Raw genomic sequence first — 16485 nt, 5'->3', positions numbered from 1 at the left:
AGAGTAAGTATTTTTTTCCACATACTTTGCTGCTTGACATATTATTGTATTGATTGAGACTGATCATTGAAGTCTAAGAATAATATGAGGACGAGGTTTTATGAGTGTGTTACCTTCTGTTTCAAATGTCTGCTTTTGTCTTCTGATTCTTGTGTGGTGTAGTGTATTTACTCCTTTTTGGCCAGTTGAGCCCCAGAAAAAAGAAGAGCTTCAAGCAAGTAACTGATGGCATGTTTATTTTTTGTCTCTATAGCTTCCCTACATATTTTTTGTTTTCTGGAGCGTGCATTGCAGCTGTGCCACATTCATGTAGAAAACTCATTATTACAAGCTGGCTTATAAGGACAAGTAAACTTTTTTTATTTTCACTGTAAGCTTAAAGTTTCTGCCTCTGCACAGCTCTGGTCATGTGATTGTAGAGGCTTTGGAAGTGCTGCACTGCAATCAATTCTGTGTGATGAATATTGCACAGAATCAAGCTAAGCTCCAATATACAGCCATACATTTGATTTTTCTATTGATATTTGACATATTCAAGAGAAAAAAATTACTTTGTTTTAGATCTGCGTGCTCTGATTCCTAAGTGGTTTTGCTTCTGAAGTATGCCCTTAAATTTCTGATATCTTTGTGTTTAAACTCTACACTTTCAATTATAACTTCTGTTGTCTTACATTTAACCTGTATCTCATAATTGTTGGACTTTGTCCAAATTTGAAGCAATTTTAAATTAGTCTTACATTTAAAGATTCTTGCATTTCATACTAAAATGGCTAGCTAAGATCTAATCTTACTTCAAATATGAAATAATTTAGGTTTTTATTAATACATGGTGGGGGTTCTTTCTTATAAGATTCGTTGACTATCAAAACTAAATTTTCTTCTGGTGTTCTCCTTGACAGGTCTCCTTTAGCTTATGATTTAAGACACTGGAATTGCTTTTTGTGTCTTTACAAATGCTTTGTCTCTGTGCTGTGCTTCCTAGCAGGGCAGGTGGAGGGGAGGAAGCTGAAGGCACTTTGGGCTCTCCTGCTCCTCAAAGGCTGCAGGGCCTGAGGGGGCTTTTTGTTGTTGCTGTGTGGGCAACATTTTGTGGGCTTGGCAGTGATTTAGCTGTGCTTCCTGGGGGTAACCTGAGGCTTTGTTTCTCCTCTCCCTTGGGCTCTGGTCACCATTCATATGCCAGGAAACTGCTTCCTACATGAAACTAAGTATTTTAGCCCCCATTTATTCTCTTTGTCATTTATCTTATGTTTCTCACCTGTCCTTCCCCATATAACTTAGATTTTAAAGGAGAGCTTTAAAACAACTACTCTAAGAATTAATGTTAAAATTAGGGTAAGGTGGTATCTGTCTTTGCTGTTGTTTTAAATACTGTTGCCAGATATAAATTGTAAAATGGAGTAACAGAATTTCTGTAAATTTTTTTCATAGTAAACTTGACAAAATAGGTTGTTCTCTGTAAACCAGGTGGTGTTGCTGTGTTACATAAAGCAGCAGAGATTAGGAAATTAGATTGCACTTTGAAAAGTAGTGTTTAAGCTTAATCTTTGCATTATCCCAAATAAATTTGAGGCTGTATATTTTTGTCAAACACGTTGTATGACCTAAGTACTGTGATGGTTCTTTCTGAAGCCATTGCAATTGTTTAGTAGCAAGTGTAAGGGATACCTTGCAAATGCACATAAACATTGTTTACAGAAAAGGAAATGGAATGTCAACTGTTTTTCCTAATTCATAGCCCCGACAATTAAATTTTTGGCAACTAAGTGGGGATTTGCTACCTCGTTTACAAGAGAGAAGCAAAATTGCACAGTATTTTGAATTTGTAAGTTGTGTAGAGATGCAAATTGTGAGCTGCAGGTGCAGCCTTGTTGGCAGAATAACAGCATACTGCCTTTACTTCAGCAAAGAAATGACGTCAGTGGTTGCCAGGAGAGTTATCCTGAGTTCCAACCTGTGTGTCTGTCTTTCCTTGTCCCTCTGAGCAGCTGCTGCAGGTAGACAGGAGGTCCAGAAATGAGGATCCAGCTGTTGCCCTTGGAACTCAGCCTTACTGAGGAAAGAAAGCGTTGAACAGATGGATTGCTGTGAATTTGTGGGACTTCTTCCTGAAAATGGCTCTTTTAGTAATGTTTGAGGCTGATACCCTGCAGAAAGATTTTTAAAACCCAAAGTAATACAGATTTGTATGAGCCCTTTGAATGGGTTGTGATTCTCCAAATTTTATCTGCAACTCATTGTGCATAAGATAGATTAATAGATTAATATTTAAAAATTATTCATAGATTATTTAAGATAATCCGAGCTAAAATTTCAAAGTGACTTTAAACATAGATTAGGTTACCACAAAGGTCTCCTTACACTTCCTATCTCTACAGAGGGAAAGTTCTTCTGAGCAGGGTCTGCCCTCTTGGAACACCTTGCACAGGTCCAAATTGGCCAAGAGCATTTACAAAAATAAAATACTGCCTGCTGTCCATGGGTTGGCTGCTAATGAACTTATGGCCTGAGTGACATGGCCCTCATTGGTGCCAGGGTTTGGGTTCAGCAAAACTCTTTTGGAAATGAGGTCCAACCAGTGCTGCAGACTGATGGCTGGTGCTCATTTGGAGGCTATTTGTTAGTGATGGTGGTAAAGTTTCAGTGTATTGACAGAGGAAACACTGGAAAATAGACTTGTGAAATGGCCAGCTGACAAATATACAGATCTAGTACTTGCTGGAGATAGTATTTAATATACATGTGTCTCTCTTGAGTCAAAGTAAATGTCCTCTGTTAGTCTAAAATACTTTCTGTTCCATCTGCAATCATGATTTCTGTAAATATTTCATCCAAAATAACATTGCTTTTTCCAAACCATGAAATACAGTGGCTTGATTAAAACCAAAACTATTCTTGCTCTATATAATAAATATCCAAGTGCATAATTTCTGTTTTAGCAAATCTTTTCTTTACTATTTTGTCATTTAGCTGCAGAGCATTTTATTCAGTGTTCTAGCTTTAAGCTGAGCAGTTTGAGTGGCTTCTGCCTTTTTGTTTTCTCACTTGGCACCATGTTGCAATACTGCTTAACATAGAAAAGAAATACAGCCTTTTCTTTAGGGAAATTGCTGTAAATTTAAATCAAGTGTTTTGCTCTAAGTTGCTTTAATGCATGGTATAATTAACATGAATATTCATTTTCCACCTGTATGAATAGCAGCAGTTCAGTCTTTACCTACTGCCAGAATGTGTTACCTGGTGAGTGGGGATTGAGAGACTTCCCTGTGTGTGTCTTTAGGAGCAATTCACAGCCAGGTGGAATCTCTGAGTGACTCCTGGGTCCGACTGAAGCACAGCAGGGACTGGTTGTACACGTCCTCCTACTCGTTCGTGGAGTCCGACTTCGATCTCTCGAGATCCCTCGGAGTTCATACTTTGATTGAAAATGTTGTCAGCTTTGTGAGTGGAGACGTGGGGAACTCCCCAGGATTTAAGGAGCCAGAGGAGAGCATGTCCACCAGCCCACAGGCATCAATCATTGCAATGGAGCAGCAGCAGCTGAGGGCTGAGGTAGATCTCAGTTTAACAATTCTTCTTGTTCTTTAGACATTATACTTGTTTTAGGGATTTTTTTTTTCTTGAAACATTGTCCAAATTCCAACTATTAATTACATTTTTCTTTCTTTTCTGTTAAGTATCTTCACTGGAACTGGGAACTTTTTGTAAATAAACTCTAAAACAAAACTGAAAGTATTGCCCTTTTAAAAAAAATTGTGTCAAGGAGAAAGCAGCTGCCTCGTTCATCCTTACTTAGAGTTGGAGATGATCCAATTTCAGTTTCTAGGGATATTGGCTACTTAATAAATATTGCCTTTTGCCTGCCTTTATTTTTTAGCTTCGTCTGGAAGCCCTTCATCAGATTTTGGTGCTTCTGTCAGGGATGGAGGAAAAAGGCAGTGTGCCACTGATGGGGAGCCGTCAAGTCCCAGGATTTCAGTCTTCTTCATTGCTTACTTCTGTTAGACTCCAGTTCCTTGCTGGCTGCTTTGGTTTGGGCACTGTGGGACATGCAGGTGCCAAAGGAGAGAGTGTAAGGTTGCATCACTACCAGGTATGTACTTCAGGAGTTTCTGCTGTTTCAATAACTGAGTGATAAAAATGCATCAGTCCTTCTAATATTTATTTATTTGGCCCAGGATGGTATCAGAGCAGCCAAGAGAAGTATTCAAATTGAAATCCAGGTGGCTGTGCACAAAATCTACCAGCAGTTATCTGCTACTTTAGAAAGAGCCCTGCAAGCTAATAAGCATCACATAGGTAAGTGAAACCAAATTTGCAAAATATGTCCTCTGCTATACAGTACAACAGCTTGTGCATTTACCAAAGCAGCCTTTGGTATTAGTGACCAGGATTCACTGAATTATCTGACTTCTTTTCATGAGAGAGAAACTTTTTAACCTTCTTCTGTCTTCATTTTCCTCAAGTGTTACTTAGACCTTCTTATTTTAAGCCTTCTCAGCCTTTCTGTTCCACATACCACAATCTTCCACAGTCACCTGTGACTTTGGGGCTTCAAAGTGATTTTTAGGTTTCTCAGGGATAAGAAAGCAATTTTTTGGAAGAGGTGAGAAATCTCCAGTCTCTTCCTTTGTTGAAGTGAGCTTTCTTTAAACCCAAACCTGAGGGTCAGGGCACCTTGCCTCTTTGTAAAGCCCTTTGTCCTGTCCTATATCCAGATATTGCCACGTGCTTCAGGGATAGCTGAACTCTGCACCTCTTTGTGCCTTTGTACATGCACTGACCAATAGCTTCAGCACTGCAGAGAGCTCTGGAATTTGAATTTGTTGGTGGAACCCAATGGGCATTCTTACCTGAATTGTTTTGCTGTTTCACTTACAATTAAAATGGAACTGAAAGAAATTTCTTGAGAATCCATGTGAAGTACACATAGAAAATGAAATATTTCACCCAGTTATCCTTCTCTAGAGAGAAGTATCTGGTTTGAGATTTAGCCTCAGAACATTTACATCACAAACTAGATCTGCATGATATTCTTCCTGGGGCAGCCTTGACAGAGAGTTACACTGAGTTAAAGGGACTACAGTGGTACATCAGAAAGACTCCCTCAAAGTACCTGACAAAGACTCGCTCTTTCCTTGATAATTTAATTCATTAAATTGTATTTAAAAAATAATGTGCTGTTCTTCTGTCTTAGGGTTCTTACTCTAAGCAGCTAATTAATTAGAAACAACTCTTTTAACCCCAGAGGCACAGCAGCGCCTTCTCTTGGTGACGGTCTTTGCTCTCAGCGTGCACTACCAGCCCGTTGACGTGTCCCTGGCCATTTCCACTGGGCTGCTGAACGTGCTGTCCCAGCTGTGTGGCACAGACACCATGCTGGGGCAGCCTCTGCAGCTGCTGCCCAAAACTGGCATCTCTCAGCTCAGCACAGCTCTGAAAGTAGCCAGCACGAGGCTCCTGCAGATCCTCGCCATCACCACGGGGTGAGTGTCAGATGGTCCCTTGCTTTTGGAAAACTTAATTGTTAAGCTCTTCAGCACCCTTTAAAAATAACCTTTCTTTAGCTCAATAAATGTTGCTCTGGAGTATGTGAGTGAAGGGCAGAACAAAAAGAGTAGTCACATTATTCATAGAAAAGATGCACATAAGGCTTATAAGTATATTTAAATAGTGAGTGTTTGGACCAGAATAGTTACAACTCTGTGGTCTGTGAACACTGTATTTCAGTAGTCCCCATTTTGCTAGTTCAGCTTTGTGTGTAGATGTGCTCAGTTGATGTGGTAAGACTTTCTGTTGGTGTGTAAAAGCAATACCAATAACGTGGTAGGAGTTCTTCAGAGCACTGCACTGTGCTGCTTTTCAGAATATGAAATAATTTGCTGAGGAACAGTGGCCTCTGCTAGACCATGGAACAGAATGCAAAGTCCTATCAATACTTAAATATTTAGTTTAACTCAGTACACACCAGTGGAGAAAGAATTTTCTATTTGGGGCAAGACTATTATTTGATATTCTGTACATGCATCTTTGTGTCAGTGTTCAAACAACACATTGCATTTACCTGCCAAATGCCTTACATCAAAAACTCCAGTAACCCTAAACCAAAAAAATACCCCAAACTGTGGAAACAACACCTCATCCTTGGAAGTTGCAGTGGAATTATGATTAATTAACAAAGTCGTTCTTTTTCCTCTAGGAAGTACTGCAAATGTATCCTTTGACTCCAAAGCTTAGACAGTTTTAGTTTAATTAGATATTAGTTTTAATGTGTTTTAAAAGGGTTGAAAAAAGTAATAATCCAAGCCTATGGTGGAGGGTGGGGAAAACTAACCTGCTGCAATTATTGTTCCTTGGATCAGCTCTCAAATACTCTTCTTTTTACTTTTTTGTGTGTCTGTACAGAACCTATGCTGATAAACTGAGCCCAAAGGTGGTCCAGTCTTTGCTGGATTTATTATGCAGCCAGCTGAAGAACTTGTTATCTCAAGCTGGTGTGATGCTTATGGCTTCCTTTGGAGAAGGGGAAGGGGAGGAAGATGAAGTGGAATCAAAAAAGGCAGATTCAAATGGGGATAATGAGAAGAGAGACTTCAGAGGTAAATATTTTGCATAATTTCTGTTACAGTTCTAAAATACCAGAAAGCATAATAGAAGAAGCTACTGAATGCTCATCAAGTCCTCATCAACTCTACTGTGTTTTGATTTTTTTTGGGTAATTTTTAACTCTGTAAATTAGATTCAAGACATCAAATAATTTAGTACTCTGCTCAGATTTATAAAGAATTGATGCATAAAGTGATGTAAGGATGCTAGCAGGCTGAGAATAAGAATTGCTCCTTCTGGTTTGGAATTAGGAAGAGAGTATAGTTTCCCTTGAACAATGATTTGCTGGTAGTGTTTTTCATATATGTGGTCATAGGAATTTATCTGGATTTCAAACTACAAATAAGTGTAGCTTTATTCAGGAAATTGTTGTATTTAAGCAGTTTTGCAGTTTGAGTGAATGGTAAGAGGGTGACACTACTCTGTGATATGAAAAAATCTGCAGGAAAAGATTTTCTGAAATACTAAGATCTTCACATTGTTGGCAGTCCTTAATGAACACTCTGATTTTCTGTGGAAATTATGGGTTTGAAGAATTATCAATTGTAGCTTGGTTTTAGGTGTACATATGTTTTTGTTTGTGCTTATAATGGTCTTCACTTGTTAATTCATCAGCCATCACATTATTTATAAGATAATTAATCACAAAATAGGATATGAGGTCTTTCCAGAGACATTTTCATGTTAGAACTTCCTTGGAATACCCATCAGTGTGGGAAGAAGTTCAGTGTTTTGCATCAAAACCACTTTGCCTGACTGCCCTACTGGGTGGGGAGGCAGGAGAGCTGGGAGTGATGTTCAGCCTTATGAGAAGGGGTGGTTGCATGGAAGATGTTTTAATTTTGTCCTCCTCTACTTTTTATTGGCAATAAATTAAATGATTGTTCCCCAAAGTGAGTCTTATTTGCCCATGAGGGTAAAAAAAAGGCCGTCTTGCTCCTTTGCCTTGAGGCATGAACTTTTAGTCTTATTTTCTGTCACTGTCTTGCTGAGGAGCAGAAGTGAGAACACAGCTTGGTGGGCACCTGTCAGCCAGCCAAGGTTCACAGCCAGCCACCATGGAATAACTGAGCATTGCATTTTTACCTACAGAACAGTAACAGGGCTGCCAGTCGAGTTGTAATATTAAATGAAAATTTTTCATTTCCCTTTCTAGCTGCCCTGCGAAAGCAACACGCAGCAGAACTGCACCTGGGAGACTTCCTTGTTTTCCTGCGTAGAGTCGTGTCTTCAAAAGCAATTCAGTCCAAAATGGCATCTCCCAAGTGGACAGAAGTACTCCTGAACATTGCTTCTCAGAAGTGTTGCTCAGGTATGACCTGGTCAAAACGTGCTCAGTGGGTACTTGCGTTTCCGTGGGGCAGTTCCAGCAATGAAGCCCTGTTAGAACGTGGTACACAGGGAACAATCAGAACTAGCTGGAGTAGATGTGCACAGGAGTTACACTTTGGGGCACTGGTAGGGTGTAGCCAGGTGCAGGCCTGATGCAGAGGACTCTTCCAGGTTATTGACCTGTTGTTCCATCTTCAGGAGTTCCCTTGGTTGGCAACCTGAGGACCAGACTGCTGGCGCTTCACGTGCTGGAAGCCGTGTTACCTGCGTGTGAATCTGGCGTTGAAGATGATCAGATGGCTCAGGTCTTTATATTTTGTTATAAACCATTACACCTCTTTCTTCTAAAAGTCTCATTAAACTTAAGAACATTTCCTAAGTTTGTTCAAAATCCAGTCTAGCGAGGCTCAGTGTAGATTTTTGTTAATCCAAGAGCACTAAATATTTTGACATTTGTAAAGTAAAACAATATAATGCTCCTTGTCCTCATCTGGGAGTTAAAATGATCTGAATTCTATTCCAATACACCAGGTTGTTGAGAGATTGTTCTCACTTCTGTCTGACTGCATGTGGGAGACTCCAATAGCTCAGGCCAAACATGCCATCCAAATCAAGGAGAAAGAGCAGGAAATGAAGCTGCAGGTAACGATGCTTGTACTTTGTCTCGTGACTGAATGCTCCTGAATCACATTGACCACAAGTGTTTTGTCCTGTTTTTGGTAGAAGCAAGGAGAGTCTGAAGATGAGGATGAGAATCTTCCCATACAAGAGGTGTCCTTTGATCCTGAGAAAGCTCAGTGCTGCATAGTGGAGAATGGGCAGATTCTGACTCATGGAAGTGGAGGCAAAGGATATGGTTTAGCATCCACTGGAGTCACTTCTGGGTGTTACCAGTGGAAGGTGGGTTGCACAAAAGTGCATTTCTTAACTTCTCTCACTTGGATTTGGAAATATGCTATGATTTGTTAACAGCAGGTGTTTTTTCCCTTATGACAGCACCCTTGAGTAAATGGCAGTGTTATGTTTATGGTTGGACTCTGATCTTAAGGACCTTCTGCAATCTAAATCATTCTATGATTTTATGATTTTTCAGTCCAAAGGGAAGAGTTTGTGGCTGCTTTTGAGTGCTGCTATTTGAGTATTTCAGTACACAGGTTGGAGAGTGTCAGTGTGTGTTGTGTGTTTGTAGAGGGTGATGGTACTTGTCCCTAAGATCCACAGTCAGCACAAATGTACCTGGTTTTGCAAAAGTTACCTGCTGAAATATGTATATTTTGAATTTTTTTTTCTGTAGAAAAACACTTCACAAAACATTGTTTTCTTGCAAAAAGACACATCAGCCTGACTGGCAAGAACAGTGTTTTAATACACCATCTGGAGTGATTTTAATTTTTTAGGAATACAGATACATACACACTTGTGATCCTTGTTAGTACTGCATTTGAGCATAACACTTGTACTTTTTTTCCCCACTTGAATCTGTGAACATGAGATGAAAAACTTATTTCTTTCTGTAATATTATTTTAGCACTTGTAGCCCAACTTGTGTGTGTGTGTTTTGAGTCCAGAAACGCCTCCCCAACTTCTTTGTGTATTTACATATAGTTTTCTTCATTACTAGTGCATTAAGCTTAAATGACTTGTCAGTGACTGACCTTATACCCAAGATGTCATTTTAGAGCTGGAGCATGATTTCACCTTATAAACTTATAATATTTTTATTATTAAAAGCTTCTGAGAGAAACAGAAGTATACATACCGATGAGCAAGGAAAATTTTCGTTGCTTCGGTGTGTTCAAGTGCATATTCTTGCATTTTTTCCCTGTTTGTTTTGCCTGCCAGTTCTACATTGTGAAGGAGAATCGAGGCAATGAGGGCACATGTGTGGGGGTTTCCCGCTGGCCGGTCCATGACTTCAACCATCGCACCACCTCGGATATGTGGCTCTACAGAGCCTACAGTGGCAACCTCTACCACAATGGAGAGCAGACTTTGACCCTGTCCAGCTTCACCCAAGGAGATTTTATCACGTGTGTGTTGGATATGGAAGCAAGAACCATTTCCTTTGGGAAAAACGGAGAGGTATTTAACATCAATTGTTTTTTTTTAATTGCATCAGTAATATGACATGGATAGGCATGGTGGTGGTTAAAACTCATGATAGTTTCTGTACTTAAAACCTTTATAATACAGACACAACTTTTTCATGTTTCATATTTTTGCTCGTTAAGTTGTTCTGAGTTGGAGGGGTTTTTGTTTTGGTTTTTTCACTAGGAGCCCAAACTAGCTTTTGAAGATGTGGATGCAGCTGAGTTATACCCTTGTGTTATGTTCTACAGCAGTAATCCAGGAGAGAAGGTAACTTAAATGTTCATCTGTGTGCATGTGCTGATTTTGGCTGGGATAAGTCAGTATTCATCAGAGCAGCTTGTGTGGTGCTGTTTTGGATTTCTGACCAAAACCGTGTTGATAATACAGTATTTTAACTATTGTAATCTATTGTAAATTCAAAATGTATTTTATTATTTAGAATTCATTTACAGACTTAATGTTCTGCATGAAAAATTCAGTTCCCCAGAAACCAGGCAGAATGTACTATCAGGATTTCTAGATAGCCTTTTGTGAGAAACCATCAACTGTTGTAATTTCAGCATCCTTGAGTTTGAAGGGCTGGAGGTTTTGATCAGCGTTCAGGTGGATTAGGAAAGCAAAAAGAGGCAATGCTAGTAATTATTTCTATTCAGAAGACTCCTGTATTTATGAAAAGAGCTTATTCAGGTATGTTGAGAAGACAACTTTGACACCATTCCTTCCAACGCGCAGGTGAAAATCTGCGACATGCAGATGCGAGGGACGCCCAGAGACCTGCTGCCTGGGGACCCCATCTGCAGTCCCGTGGCTGCAGTGCTGGCAGAGGCCACCATCCAGCTGATCCGTATCCTGCACCGCACAGACCGCTGGACACACTGCATCAACAAAAAGATGATGGAAAGGCTGAACAAAATCAAAACCTGCCTTAAAGAAGCAGGGCAAAAGCTCAAGAAAAGCCGCTCGGTTCAAAGCCGGGAAGAGAGCGAGGTGAGAGAGGAGAAGGAGAACAAGGAGGAGGAGAAAGGCAAGCACGGGCGGCACGGCCTGGCCGAGCTGTCGGAGCTGCAGCTGAAGATGCTGTGTGCGGAGGTGTGGCCCGTGCTGGCCGTCATCGGAGGGGTGGACGCCGGGCTCAGGGTCGGAGGGCGCTGCGTGCACAAGCAAACCGGCCGGCACGCCACCCTGCTGGGGGTGGTCAAGGAAGGCAGCACCTCTGCCAAGGTGCAGTGGGATGAAGCAGAGATCACCATCAGGTATGTGCATTTCCTGCGCTTTTCAGCCCAGTGGTGCTTGGAAATCTTCAGAAGTAACAATTCGTCTCGTGTTAGAGTCGTGCTGAGCAATTATTGTAAGTTTAGACTTGAGCGGTATTGAAGTTAGTGCTGCCTTGAAGTGGGGTTCCTTCAGGGTCTGACCTGCCTTAGAGAGCCCAGGGAGTGCCCCTGTGTTAGGTGTGAGCAGTGTGGAGCTGCTGTTCTGCTGAGGATGGTGAGGGCCAGGGAGGAGAGTGGAGGGAGATACCCCCTTTTCCCCTTCTAAGGGAAGGAAACTCCAAAACGAAGCCAGTGGCTTCTCTGGGCTCTCTGGTGCTCTCACAGGACTTGCCTGTGGTTTTGTGTGGAAAGATTTGATTCATTTAATTTCTTAAACTACTTTTGCCTGTAGCTGAACCACAACCTTGTGGAGAAATTGAGCACTAATTATTTATTTATTTTTTTTACTGTTGGTAAAAAAAAAAATTACATTTTGAAATAGCTCAAGTCAGTTTGCCTCCTAGAACTGTTGCAGCATTGTGTCTGTTTTGTCTTTGCAAAGGCTGTTGTCACTTTAACTAAATATACTGAAGTGCAATTGATTTAGTTCCAGATATAAATTCTTTCGAATACGCCCATGTGACAGTATAGCTTTAAAGTAAGTGTGCCCTTAAAATAACTTGAACCATGATTTGAGTGAAGTGGTACAGCACTTGAACTTGATGTAAGGTATTGAGTTAAGTTCAGAGTGTACCTTCTTCATTAAAACCAGGCTAAAGCTTGCTTTCATTTTGAGCTAGAAGTTTATATTGTGAGATGGGAAAACATTTTGGGATAATAAAAGGAAGATTTAAAAGTCATTTATCTGCTGGATATGTGGAAAATACAAGACGCATGGAAATATGGACTGGTGAATTTTTGTCCTGCTTCAAGTGAAAATTAGTCAAGTGTAACAGTCCTAAATATCACCAGAAGATACCAGTGAATGTAGATGACAGATAGACCTCTGTGTCTATTGGGTTTTCTGATCTGTGTTTTTAAAATCACTGCCCTCACCAGGTAATCTGTCCTGACATACCAGAGACAGAATTATCATAAGCTGTCAGTAGTGTGGTCATGAATACTTGAACAGGAACATGAGGTCCATCAAAGCTTTTCCTTCATGTGGAAATTTTTTCCTTTATAAGCTTTTGTATCTATGCACAGATTCAGCTCAGGTATGATGATAAAATTTGGCTTAAGGTAGTTTTTCTTAGTAGAAGCCTGTTACATACCTCTAAATAATCTAGCCAAAGCCTGTGTCAGCACAGAATTGAGAGCTTCTGTGGGACTTCTGGGTTTCAATGCTTATTGAAAACTTGTGTATGCTTTGTTGCCTTTGCTTTGAAACCATATCTCCCTGTTTTCTGGTCATAACCTCATTTTCCCCTGTTTGCATTTGATTTTTAGAATCGGTTTATTTTATCAGATATATTTTACATCTTACTTTGCCTACATTATTTCCTGTACTTTCCTCCTGTCTCTCCCTCACTTGCTTTTTCCTGTGTCATTCTGATCTTTATTAAAGCTTCCCAACTTTTTGGTCGCCTAGTGATACCCCACTGTATAATCTGGAGCCCTGTGAACCACTACCTTTTGATGTTGCAAGATTCCGTGGGCTGACAGCTACTGTGTTGCTGGACCTTACCTATCTGACTGGCATTCATGAAGACATGGGCAAGCAAAGCACCAAGAGACACGAGAAAAAACACAGACATGAGTCTGAAGATAAAGGGGAAGCAGACCAGAAGGCGGAGGGTGATGCTGGATCAGACACACGCTTAGGACCAAGCGCTGACGAGAGCAAAGGACATGGTGCTACAAGCTCCAAGTCAGACAATGAAATTGTTTCCTTTTCTCTAGAACCTTCGACACTAGGTATGGAATCCCAGCACCAGCCTGGGGAAGGAAGAAAAAAGAATCACGAACACAGTCCAAGAAGTCACGACATAGTGCAGTCAGAAATCAGGGCTGTGCAGCTGTCCTACCTTTACCTGGGGGCCATGAAGTCCCTTAGCGTTCTCCTGAGCTGCAGTAAGTACGCTGAGCTGCTGCTGATACCAAAAGTGCTGGCAGAAAACGGGCACAACTCGGACTGTGCCAGTTCCCCAGTGGTCCATGAAGATGTGGAGATGAGGGCTGCCCTGCAGTTCCTCATGAGGCACATGGTCAAACGGGCAGTCATGCGGTCGCCCATCAAGAGAGCCCTGGGGCTGGCAGACCTGGAACGGGCACAAGCCATGATCTACAAGTTAGTGGTTCATGGGCTGCTGGAGGACCAGTTTGGTGGCAGACTTAAACCAGGTACATTTTCAAAATCATGGAGTATAGGGCTACATTGATTTTTTTTTTTTTAATTTATATTATAATTATTAGCAACAATGATAATACAAATAACATAGTCTTGTAATTTTGTAGTGGTTATGCTTTGGAGGAGTCTTAATTGGACAGAGAAATTTTGCAAAACAGTTTTACTGTTTTATAAACATAATACTGACTTTTTTGCCTTTTCTCAAATTCCTTATTAAAATAAATAGTGAATGTATATCAGTCAATCAGAAATATAGGAGTTTCTAATTTGTCTTTAATACTTTTTAAAAATGAACAGTTCTGTATATACTTATCAGAAGGATTTGCACTCCTTCTAAACCAACAAAAAAACCCTGTTAAAAAAATGTTACTCAGACAGCTGAGATAAAGATAGCTTTATAGTTAATCAGCTCTGTTTCCATGCCTAGGACCTCTTCCCTTTTGCCTGTTTTGAGAATAATCCTGGCTGTTACAACCATGAATCTAAATATCATAAGATCTGGTGGAAGTAAATGTCTTGTTTGCTGTTTACCTTGTGTTGATGTCAAAAAAGCAAGAACTCAATGGCTGATTTTTCCATCAGTCCATGAGTTACTGGCAGCAGAAGTACTTGTATGGGGTGTATTTCTGCACACCCCCTTCTCTGGGGAGAATTTTGAATAATCAGAGTTATTTTTGAAAGTTGGATGTCTAGCCCTGACTACTGTTTTGCTCTACAGCATTATATTAATGTTGCTGTAACGTCCTCTTATCTGTTGCAGAAGTGGAGCAACAAGTAGAAGAAGGTGATCAGTCTCAGCAAGCCCAGACTCCAGTTACAACCAGCCCTTCTGCTTCCAGCACAACATCTTTCATGAGCAGCTCCCTGGAGGATACAACCACTGCTACTACTCCAGTGACTGATACAGAAACAGTTCCAGCTTCAGAATCACCTGGGGTTATGCCTCTCAGTCTTCTTAGGTAAAATACCCTATCAGCATGTAGGATTTTGTGGGTGTAGGGAACCAATTGTGTGGTTTATATACAATATATGTCTTTAGAGAAGCCTTTGAAAATGCTAATGTTTGTCAAGAACTGCCTCTGCAGAGTTTAATTAGTTACTTTGCTTTGCAGGCTTTGTGTTACTAGAAATAAAAAGCTGTTAAGCTTTTACTCTGCACTGTATGTATATGTAGTATCTGAGTTCTTCAGGAAGGAGAAAATACCTTCCTTAAGTTGTCCTTCAGTTCTCATGTTTATTTTATACAGTTTAAATCATAGATCTCTGAAATTCTGTATTGTTAACAAATGTTTGTTGATTCTCAAACCAGAGTAGATTTTAGTTGGTAGGTAACATCCTGTAAGCTAAGGCATTGTTTCATCTTACCTCACTTACTGAAATGGAAGATAAACCTGGTTAATCTGCAGAGGCTATTTGTGATGTAGAACAAAATCATAGCATAGAGTCCTGTTCTAAGTTTATTAATTCTTAGAGGTTTTGCAGATATAATTTGATAAAAACCAGAACAATGTCTTTGTACCAGGACAGGGAAAATAAAATATTCACCTGATCTATTACTCTGCCTGAGTTCTGAACAAACTGGGGAAATGAGAAAAATGTTTACTTATCTTTTATCTCCTAGGACAGCCCTTGGTCTGGCAGGGGATTTTTAGGTGCATACTTAGAATTTATTGTTGCAGGTAAATTGGTAGGAATGAACTGTTCTGACAGGGTTTCTGGGCTTGTCTCCATGTGTGTGTTGTGCCTTACCCTTACAAAACACAATTGCTGTAAGGTAGGATTTGCCAAGTGCACTCCAACTTGATGCATTTCTTGTGTCAGACCTTTTCCAGCATAGCTCTTTTTGACATAAATATGTATTGTTTTATTTTCAAGGCAAATGTTCTCCAGTTACCCGACTACAACTGTGCTTCCAGCACGACGTGCTCAGACTCCTCCAATATCTTCTTTGCCAACATCTCCTTCAGATGAGGTTGGAAGGAGACAAAGTCTGACTTCCCCTGATTCCCAGTCTGCCAGGCCTGCCAATCGTACAGGTAAACTTAGTGTAGATGGAGATGTGGACAAGTCAGTAAATTGCCAGGAGCTCAGTGACAGGATTGCAAAGATTGAAAACCAACCCAGTTTCTTTTTAAGGCAACCTAACATTCAAAGCATTGTTGAAAACCTTTTGGTGACTATCTTAGCATGAGAAAAATGTAAATTGTCTAGCTGTAGACTTTATCAAGCAAATGAAAGGAGTTTTTGAGAGCTGTGGATTGGATTACAAACTGCATGTATAAAACCAGAATGCAGTATTGTTGGTAATTGCTTCAAAATGTCAGTCTGATTTGGGCTTGCTTCCTTGGTTGTGTGCCACTGTTACATGCACTAATTTTCTAACTTTTGTTAGATCACATACTATGTAGAAAACAAGAATTGGTGTATTTTATGATACATGCACCAGTATAGCTCATTGCAATTAATTATAACTAATGACATAGAAAGGGCTGTCCAACCTTCATGGGGTCCTCATGCTCCTGTCTGAATCTTGTGAAGGGAATGGGAGGCTTCAAAGCAGAAACAGAAACGTGGAATAAATGGAGACAGCAAATTGTTGAGTGAAGTCTTGAGCTTCTGAAGAGCACTAATGAGTGTTGTGGTGCAGAGGAGATAACAACACTAGAAAGAAAATACATATGTATGTGTTTTATTAAATGAGCAAAAGAGTCCAAGGTGAAGTATGTTCTCCAGATTTCATATTCATGCTGAGAAACAGAGTCTGTGCTTTAAAACTCTCGAATGAGAAACTTGTTATTCCTGCTCTTACATCCAAGCTATTAGTTGGGTTTTTTAGCAGTTTCATTTGTTGCA

The 16485-nt window shown here is 40.3% G+C and overlaps 1 protein-coding gene across 8 annotated transcripts in view; it reads left to right on the top strand.

Moving 5' to 3' along the window:
- Window positions 1-16485, top strand: part of HERC1 (HECT and RLD domain containing E3 ubiquitin protein ligase family member 1) — a 104348-nt gene that overhangs the window by 54474 nt on the left and 33389 nt on the right. For 6 of the 8 annotated variants that reach the window (XR_007900290.1, XM_051770446.1, XM_051770444.1 and 3 more), the window contains exons 26-40: window positions 3281-3552; window positions 3878-4093; window positions 4179-4299; window positions 5249-5486; window positions 6406-6599; window positions 7763-7918; window positions 8137-8243; window positions 8470-8580; window positions 8662-8838; window positions 9781-10020; window positions 10213-10296; window positions 10762-11282; window positions 12850-13625; window positions 14393-14591; window positions 15508-15668. Coding sequence is in view for 7 of the 8 variants with exons in the window: in XM_051770446.1 (XP_051626406.1) it covers window positions 3281-3552; window positions 3878-4093; window positions 4179-4299; window positions 5249-5486; window positions 6406-6599; window positions 7763-7918; window positions 8137-8243; window positions 8470-8580; window positions 8662-8838; window positions 9781-10020; window positions 10213-10296; window positions 10762-11282; window positions 12850-13625; window positions 14393-14591; window positions 15508-15668 (3573 nt within the window). In the remaining variant the exon portion in view is untranslated. The remainder of the gene's footprint in view (window positions 1-3280; window positions 3553-3877; window positions 4094-4178; window positions 4300-5248; window positions 5487-6405; window positions 6600-7762; window positions 7919-8136; window positions 8244-8469; window positions 8581-8661; window positions 8839-9780; window positions 10021-10212; window positions 10297-10761; window positions 11283-12849; window positions 13626-14392; window positions 14592-15507; window positions 15669-16485) is intronic. The other 2 variants (XM_051770443.1, XM_051770445.1) reach the window with 2 other exon arrangements.

The sequence above is a fragment of the Manacus candei genome, unplaced genomic scaffold (assembly GCF_025592945.1).
Source record: "Manacus candei isolate 608988 ecotype Guabito, Panama unplaced genomic scaffold, ASM2559294v1 h1tg000119l, whole genome shotgun sequence".
NCBI lineage: Eukaryota > Metazoa > Chordata > Aves > Passeriformes > Pipridae > Manacus > Manacus candei.
The sequence above is the reverse complement of the archived record's forward strand: the minus strand, read 5'-3'. Positions and strand labels throughout refer to the sequence as shown.